Below are 8,902 nucleotides of genomic sequence, written 5' to 3' on the forward strand. Positions count from 1 at the left end.
CTATGAGAAAACGCAGTCGGAGGATGGCGAGGAAGGGGAACGGAATTTTAGATAGGGCGGTCTGGGATCAGAACCTCCAGATGCCCGTCCATGGACTCCAACGAAGGGAGCTATTCCAGGTACCAGGGCACCCTGCACAAACCACTCTTGAGCTTCCGCCTCGCCCAGGTGGGGACGGTAGGGAGACCGGAGGGCACACGCATGCGCACGAAGGAAACGGTAAAGCCTGAAGGGAGGTGCAGAGCGCATGCTCTCTCTTGCCCGAGATGCCGAGGATTTTGACAAGGACTCTGTCGTCCCGGATGATAGTGCTCGGATTAATGCCAGTGGGAGGGCGGTGCCCAATAGTAACTTCCTTTGGAGGTTGTAGTACCGCCCCCAGAGCTAATATTCCACTTCCGCTTCCGGCGCTGCGGCAGTCCAGATCAAAAATGGCGGTAGTTGGTGTGTCCTCGGTTTCTCGGCTGCTGGCTCGGTCCCGCCCACAGCTGGGGCGGCCTATGTCGAGTGGCGCCCATGGCGAAGAGGGCTCAGGTACTGGGGCCGGGGTCGACGGGTCGGGCCTCAGCCCCACTCGGGCGAGACAGGGAGGGACTGTGACCTTGGCCCGAGGCCTTGCGGGAGGGAAAGTGAGACCCGGGCCCGCCCCATACCGGCGCTGAACGTTTGTGGCTTCTCCGCAGCTCGCATGTGGAAGACTCTCACCTTCTTCGTCGCGCTCCCCGGGGTGGCAGTCAGCATGCTGAATGTGTACCTGAAGTCGCACCACGGAGAGCACGAGAGACCCGAGTTCATCGCCTACCCCCATCTCCGCATCAGGACCAAGGTACGCCCTTGCGCATCTCTTCAAGCGTCCGTTCTCTTTTCGTTATGTGTGCCTTAGTGCAAGTTCTTCATTCTCTGAAGGCATGGGTGCCAGGCGTGTACAGCTTGTTTATCCTCACAAACAGAAAATGTATTTTCTTCCATTTTGTGGAAGGACAGCTGACACTTGGGATTACGTCTCAATTCTCTTCTTCAAGGTCATACAATAAGTGCCCTTCAGTTTCCCTTTTCTCCGATTCATCCTGCCTCCTGCCTTCTGAGACCTTTTTTTTTTTTTTTTTTTTTTAATTCTGAGACAGTTCTGAAACAGGTGTCCTTTGTGTAAAGCCTGGAGGTTTGGGAAATCCAATTAGAGTGGCAAAGTCTGAAGGTGGTTCGCGTAAGTGAACCCAGCAGCTACATGGGAGGCTGAAGCAGGAGAATCCCTTGAACCTAGGAGGCGGAGTTTGCAGGGAGCTGAGATCGTGCCACTGCACTCCAGCCTGGGCAACAGAGCGAGACTCTGGTCTCAAAACAAAACAAAACAACAACAACAAAACATGGGCATCTGGCAGCTACTAGTTGCATAATGAAGAGACTGACAGCTTTCTCTATTCCCCACCAATACCTTATTTTCTCGACTGTTATATCATTGGCTGTTGATGTAGATATATTACAATGATGTGTCCTCTGTTGTTTGCTGTATCTTTAACAAGGGCTTATTCTGATTCTTCAATACTGGCCATGCGCGGTGGCTCACGCCTGTAATCCCAGCACTTTGGGAGGCCAAGGCGGGTGGATCGCTTGAGGTCAGGAGTTCAAGACCAGCCTGGTCAACGTAGCGAAACACTATCTCTACTAAAAGTACAAAAAGTAGCCGGGCGTGGTGGCGGGCGCCTGTAATCCCAGCTACTCGGGAGGCTGCGGTGGGAGAATCCAGGAGGTTGAACCCAGGAGGAGGAGGTTGCAGTGAGCCAAGATCCAGCCATTGCACTGCAGCCTGGGCAACAGGAGTGAAACTCCGTCTCAAAAAAAATAGTAATAATATACTTGATCTTAGCCAAAAGGCCGAGAAGCGATGAAAAAAAAAATTATTATTATTATTATTACATCACCTAGCCCATATAGGACTGGCCTTGTAGAAACTTAACCTAGACTCCTGAATTTGTTGAGTCTTTGAGCGGCACTCCCATCCTTGTACAGTGCAATTAGAAGCCAAACAGTAAAGGTTTCTCAACCTCAGCACTGTTGACATTTGGGGCTGGGTAATTCTTGTTGGGGGGCTATCCTGTGCATTGTGAAATGTTTAGCCATATCCTTGGCCTGTACCCACTAGGTGGCAGTAGTACCTGTGCAACTCCACTCCCGCTTCCCCCTCCCCCGCCCCCATCACAGTGTCTCCCGATACTACCCAGTGTGCCCTGGAGGGGCAAAATCACCCTGGGTTGGAGACCGTTGCCCTAAAGTAATGCTTTTCAAAGGTAATAGGCAAGATAATTGAGGGCGGGCTGCAGTTTCCCAGCCCAGATATTGTTTGAAGTCTGGGATGGTGCCAGAAATCTGCATTTAATTAAGCATCTCCCTCCCCTAATACTGCCACCATTTTGATATAGGTGATTTGAGGATTACACTTTCATAAACACAGCACTGGATATACTAGTTACTAGGGAGAGGATGATGAGTAACTGACTTGAGCCTGCATTTTCTGCCATCCGTATTTGTTTCTGGAATTAAAACTGTCCTGTAGCCAGGATAACTTTAAGGGCTCCCCTGGTAGTTATAAGAGCTCCTTAAATAATGGGAACTACGCCAGTAGATAAAGGACTAATTTCCATTTTGTTTTTATATATGATCTGTCACCCTGTTACAAGCAGTTCATGACGGTGTTCTTTCTGAATTATTTTCTGGAATTATCTAACTGACATGTTCACTCCACAGCCGTTTCCCTGGGGAGATGGTAACCATACTCTATTCCATAACCCTCATGTGAATCCACTTCCAACTGGCTACGAAGATGAATAAAGAGAATCTGGACCACTACCCAGGCACCAGGGACCACAGCACTGGTTTGGACCGTTACTCTGCACATGGACCAGAAAAAGTATATGGGACCTTAAGCTCACCTTCTTTACTTGTATCAAATGATGACTGGTATACTGGTCTCCCATCCCTTTGCTTGTGGCAGGAGATGGCTTAAATAAATAACTTAAACTTAGATTGGTCATGAGCTGAGAGTTACTTTCTTTGGTTGTGTTTTTTCGCAGAAATTAGCATTTGAGCTTCAAGTCAGTGTCCAAGTTGAAAAGAAATTGGCATTAGTTATTTCTGTTTCCACAGTGAAGGTCTAGGCTGCTGTTTAGTGTTACAGGTCCAATTCAGCCCACTGAATAAGTGTTTATAACAGTCCCTCTTGGTTTATTGTGCCTGATGTGGATAAAGGGACCAAGTGGAGTGGTGCTAATTAAGCATCAAGATTAGTCCTTGGTCAGGTGCGGTGGCTCATGCCTGTAATCCCAGCACTTTGGGAGGCTGAGGCTGGCAGATCACCTGAGGTCAGGAGTTCGAGATCAGCTGGGCCAACATGATGAAATCCTGTCTTTACTAAAAATACAAAAATTAGTTGGGTGTGGTGGCGCACTCCTATAGCTGGGTGTAGAGGCTTGAACCCGGGAGGTGGAGGTTGCAGTGAGCCAAGATCGTGCCACTGCACTCCAGCCTGGGCAACAGATTGAGACTCTGTCTCAAAAAACAAAAGATTGGTCCTTGACGGGCCTGAGATATCAAAGACATTGAATGGCTAGCAGAATGGCTGCAATTTACACCTGAAAGAGGTATCTGTATTTCTCAAGAGGAAGTGCTTGATCTGGGTCTCATCTTTTTCCTGTCCCATTCCACTAGCATTTACTGCAGAATCTTCCCTGTAGTCATAATTTTCTTGAACGGGTCAAGTTCTTTTTTTTTCTTTTTTTTTTTTGAGACGGAGTCTCTCTCTGTCGCCCAGGCTGGAGTGCAGTGACGCGATCTCCACTCGCTGCAAGCTCTGCCTCCCAGGTTCACGCCATTCTCCTGCCTCAGCCTCCCGAGTAGCTGGGACTATAGGCACCCGCCACCACACCCGGCTAATTTTTTGTATTTTCAGTAGAGACAGGGTTTCACCACGTTAGCCAGGATGGTCTCGATCTCCTGACCTCGTGATCCACCCGCCTCAGCCTCCCAAAGTGCTGGGATTACAGGCGTGAGCCACCGCGCCTGGCCTCGAACGTGTCAAGTTCTTACTTTGAGGTAATCTCCTTCAGGGCTGGTAGGGTCGGAAATCTTAAGAGGAACAAAGGGAGTGTGACACATTTCTGCTTATTGGCTTTTCTGTGGAATTAAAACTATCCTGTTTTAGTGGATAGTAAATGGTAGTAGTAGTAGTTACAAAACCACTCTGAGAGGGCAATTAATTGCAATCAAAATTTAAAACCTTTATTTTGGCCGGGTGTGGTGACTCACACCTGTAATTCCAGCACTTTGGGAGGCCAAGGCGGGCAGATCATGAGGTTAAGGGATCAAGACCACCCTGGACAACATGGTGAAACCTCATCTCTACTGAAAATACAAAAATTAGCTGGGCGTGGTGGCACGCACCTGTAGTCCCAGGAGGCGGAGGTTGCAGTGAGCTCAGATCGCTCCACTGCACTCAAAAAAAAACTTTTTTTTTTGAGATGGAGTCTCACTCTGTTGCCCAAGCTACAGTGCAGTGGCATGATCTCAGTTCACTGCAACCTTCTCCCAGGTTGAAGCGATTCTCCTGCCTCAGCCTCCCGAATAGCTGGGACTACAGGCATGCGCCACCATGCTGGGCTAATTTTTTGTGTTTTTAGTAGAGACAAGGTTTCACGTGTTGGCCAGGCTGGTCTTGAACTCCTAACCTCAGGTGATCTGCCCATCTCAGCCTCCCAAAGTGGTAGGATTACAGGTCTGAGCCACTGTGCCTGGCCAGAGCTGGTTTATTTTATTTTATTTTATTTTATTTTTTGAGACAGTTTCGCTTTTGTTGCCCAGGCTGGAGTGCAATGGCATGATCTTGGCCCACCACAACCTCCACCTCCCAGGTTCAAGCAGTTCTCCTGCCTCACCTTCCTGAGTAGCTGTGATTACAGGCATGTGCCACCACACCTGGCTAATTTTTTGTATTTTAAGTAGAGATGGGGTTTCTCCATGTTGGTCAGGCTAGTCTCAAACTCCCAACCTCAGGTGATCTGCCCACCTCAGTCTCCCAAAGTGCTGGGATTACTGGCGTAAGCCACCACGCCCAGCCAGCTGGTTTATTCTTAAGGCTCAAAGGAACACTTTCGTGGTAAGGTTCAAGAGGCAACAAGGTATTTCATATTATATTACATTAAACTGGTAATGCAAAAGTAAGGCATATACAGTACGGAATAGAGAATCTCATTATCTTTGCCATTTTGTAATAGAACAGCCTGCACTTCTGAGTCCCTATAGAGCTGTTTTGGTTGTGGCCAGTCTGAGTTTAGGACAGATGCATTATACTTCAGCTTGCTGCCTGGCCTCCCTTGGCTGGGTTCCAAACATCTTTTATAATCCTTGGATAATGGACCCTACCTAGCCAGTCATAAAATATAAATGAAGAATGTTTTGAAATTACATTAAGGACAAGTCACGTTAAATATGATGTAGCAATTGGTAAAGTGGAGAAAAGACAATAGAATTAGGGCCTTCTATAAATCAAGTTTCTTGGTTTATTTTTCAGACAGGGTCTTGCTGTGTCACCCAGCCTGGAGTGCAGTGGTATAATCACAGCTCAGTCCAGTCTCCACCTCTCTGGCTCAGGTAATTCTCCCACCTCAGCCTTTAGAGTAACTGGGACTACAGGCACACACCACCATACCCAGCTAATTTTTTTGTAGAGACAGAGTTTCGCCATGTTGCCCAGGCTGGTCTCAAATTCCTGAGCTCAAGTGATCCGCCCATCTCAGCTTCCCAAAGTGTTAAGACTACAGGCATGAGCCACCATACCCGGCCTGTAATTCAAGTTTCATACTTCTTTGGGCATCTAATAAAACCAAATTATTCAATTAATTGTGGGGATTACGTGACATTCTGAGGTATGTAAGTGCTCTCCTGATCCTTTTTTGGTACCATAGTGTATTTGTATACCCTATTGTGGAAATTTTAGAAATCAGTGAGGTTTTGGCTGGGTGCAGTGGCTCATGCCTGTAATCCCAGCACTTTGGGAGGTCGAGACTGGCAGATCACCTGAGGTCAAGAGTTCAAGGCCAGCCAACATGGTGAAACCCCATCTCTACTAAAAATACAAAAATTAGCTGGGCATGGTGGTGCATGCCTGTAATCCCAGCTACTTGGGAGACTGAGGCAGGAGAATCATTGGAACCCAGGAGGTGGAGTTTGCAGTAAGCCAAGATTGTGCCACTGCACTCCAGCCTGGGTGACAGAACCAGACTGTCTCAAAAAAAAAAAAGTGAGGTTTCTGATTGCCATACTGTACCACCTAGCTTAAGACAAGTCACTTTTTCTTCACCTTTAAGTTACAAAACACAAAACTCTCCCCACTGTATATATGAGGTTTCTAGGGTAACAGGGTAATAGTTCCATAAAATGCACTGAGTTCCAGAGGCAAATAATGATAGAAAGTAAATGTTACAATTTATTCCATCTTCAGGATTACAGACATTACAGGGCAGGATGAGTAAACAAGGCAAATGAAGCGAGCACCTTCAGCTTCCCCCCTACCCCAACATTTAACCAGATGCAGCATTTTGACATTTTTAGGATATGCAGGTTGACAATTCACTGACTTGGGTTGAGAGCTGACAATAGCAGATTTTTGCAATTTAGGTTCTTCCTCCACAGCTATTCCAAGTATCTTAATTCCTGAACTACACACTGAGAGCTCTGAAATGGTGTTCACTGCAACATTCTTGCAGCTTTCACATCTTAATCTGACACCTCTTGTGAAGGCAGGGAACTGTGTTAAAAGCTGTCTTCCTCTTTGCTAATCCAGGCCACCAGCAATCTTAACCATTAGTTACTATATAAAAATAAAAGTGTGCTCAAAAGCACTCACTGAAACTGTTGTGCCCAGATCCCCTTTCAGAGCATTAGTTCCCTGAGAGGAAAAAAAGAGGTCCTAACCAATTGCTTTCATAAACAGTGACCCCAGTACAGTGTATATGTCTTTCGCAGCAGAAATCAAGAGGTCAGGCAGCTCTGCTCATCCTGACTAGTTTATCATTGTTTGTATACAAGGTATATTTATGTAAAGCTGATTCCACGCCAAGTATTGCAACCATAATCTCAAAAAATTGTTCAATTTTAGCACACTGAGTTCCTGCAAGATACCATAGCAGGTGAGAAATCATCTCAAAGAGTTCATCTTTTACAACTGAGAGGAAAACATCGAAGGAGGAAGTAAAACTCCTCTCTCCTAAGTTCCTCATCAAATCTGATGGCTGTGTTCACAGAGTTAGTTGACAAAAATCCAGAGTCCTCAATTTCTGGACTTGCGAAATCCTTCAAGGTGACTGTCAAGGTCAAGAAGAATTTTCAGGCTTTTCTTTGCCATGGCCCATGAACTCCAGTCCTTCAATAGGAATCTCTTTCTCCTTTATTGCTTTCTGGTAGGAGGAGAAAACACATTATAAAGACCTACATGAAGCTGAAGTTGCAAGCTTTGTAAATAAAATATGACAGTACAAAAGTAAAATCAAGCTGATTATAAAGACTTATAACCATGATTCAAACCACATACTTTTTAAAAAACAAGTACCAGTCGGGTGTGGTGGCTCACGCCTATAATCGCAGCATTTTGGGAGACCAAGGCAGGTGGATCACTTGAGGCCAGAAGTTAGAGACCAACCTGGCCAACATGGCGAGACCCTGTTTATACTAAGAATACAAAAATTAGCTGGGCATGGTGGCGCATGCCTGTAATCCCAGCTACTCGGGTGGCTGAGGCATGAGAATAGCTTGAACCTGGGAGGCGGAGGTTGCAGTGAGCTGAGATTGTGCCATTGCACTCCAGGTTGGGAGACAGAGTGAGACTCTGCCTCAAAAATAAATAAAAACCAGAAGTACCATAATGAATAAATCAAGTGTAAGACCTGAGGGAGACTGGAAAAGGAGTTGTGAGGGAACCGTTAAAATTAAGTGAAATTTGAAAAATAATCATCACTTTGTGTTAGTGAAAGACTTAGGTTCAAATCTGGGTTCCAGGACTTACTGGCTATGTGACTAACTGTAAATGGGATGAAGACAGCAACTACCTCGGGGAATTGCCGTGAGGATGTGTTGGGTTAACTTATTGGAAGTGCTTTGCCCAGTGCTGTTCTTACAATTCAAAGCAGTTCCACATCCATTGGGCCAGAATAAACATTTCCTGGCTGCAGTTGCGGGGACTGGTCAAGAGAGAGAAACAGGCTAACGAAGGGTTTATAACAACAAAAAAATGTGACCCTCCAGTCTGAATTCTGAAGTATAATCCCGCCCAGACCCCAGCAGTAATAGTGGAAAAGTGCACCACCTGCGAAAGAATCAAGGAAACCTGATGCTAGTGAACTCGGATTAATCACTTCCTATTTCTGGGTGTTAGTTTTTTATGTATAAAATATGAGTAACTATGCCCACCTTGCGAGTTTAGGGTGAACACCAAATGAACCAAAGGATATGACTGTGCTTCTTGAAAAGCACTGCCCCAATATTTGTCATTCGGAGAGACACCCAAGTGGCCTCGGTGGTGATGGTAGGGGAGCGAGCTCCTGCCACTGGCCTCACTGCGACTTTTCTCCACCCTTCCAGTCCAGTCCCAATCCCCGTAAAATACGATGAGTGTGGTGGGACACAGCGCCGAGAATGCAGGGCCTGGGAACAGAGGCGGGAGGTCTCACCTGAACACACTGCTGGTAGCGCTTGAAGAGGTCGGTGCACGGGTCCCCGGAGCTGTCCCCCTTGAGAAATTTCTCGGCGAACCAGCGATTGAAGCACTGGTCGTACTCGCGCTTCATGTCCGTGCATGCCTCCCCCACACTGTTCATGGCGACAGTGGTGGCGGCGGCGACGACGGCGCACTCTGATG

General features: G+C 46.8%; 2 protein-coding genes and 1 pseudogene across 2 annotated transcripts; 1 reads left to right on the plus strand and 2 right to left on the minus strand.

Annotated features, from left to right (window-relative positions):
* Positions 1–221: 221 nt before the first annotated feature.
* Positions 222–3,019, plus strand: COX6A1 (cytochrome c oxidase subunit 6A1). The gene is made up of 3 exons (XM_004053997.5): positions 222–534; positions 684–826; positions 2,743–3,019. Exons 1-3 carry the CDS (start codon positions 267–269, stop codon positions 2,824–2,826), a joined length of 495 nt encoding a protein of 164 aa, XP_004054045.2. The 5' UTR covers positions 222–266; the 3' UTR covers positions 2,827–3,019.
* LOC115930383 (uncharacterized) lies at positions 1,743–1,884 on the minus strand (annotated as a pseudogene).
* A 3,433-nt stretch (positions 3,020–6,452) lies between the features above and the next one.
* TRIAP1 (TP53 regulated inhibitor of apoptosis 1) lies at positions 6,453–8,901 on the minus strand. Its single transcript, XM_004053999.4, has 2 exons — positions 8,715–8,901; positions 6,453–7,445 (listed from the first exon to the last, which is right to left on the minus strand). Exons 1-2 carry the CDS (start codon positions 8,859–8,861, stop codon positions 7,362–7,364), a joined length of 231 nt encoding a protein of 76 aa, XP_004054047.1. The 5' UTR covers positions 8,862–8,901; the 3' UTR covers positions 6,453–7,361.
* Position 8,902: the final 1 nt, after the last annotated feature.

The sequence above is a fragment of the Gorilla gorilla genome, chromosome 10 (genome assembly GCF_029281585.2).
Source record: "Gorilla gorilla gorilla isolate KB3781 chromosome 10, NHGRI_mGorGor1-v2.1_pri, whole genome shotgun sequence".
In the NCBI taxonomy this organism is placed as follows: Eukaryota; Metazoa; Chordata; class Mammalia; order Primates; family Hominidae; genus Gorilla; species Gorilla gorilla.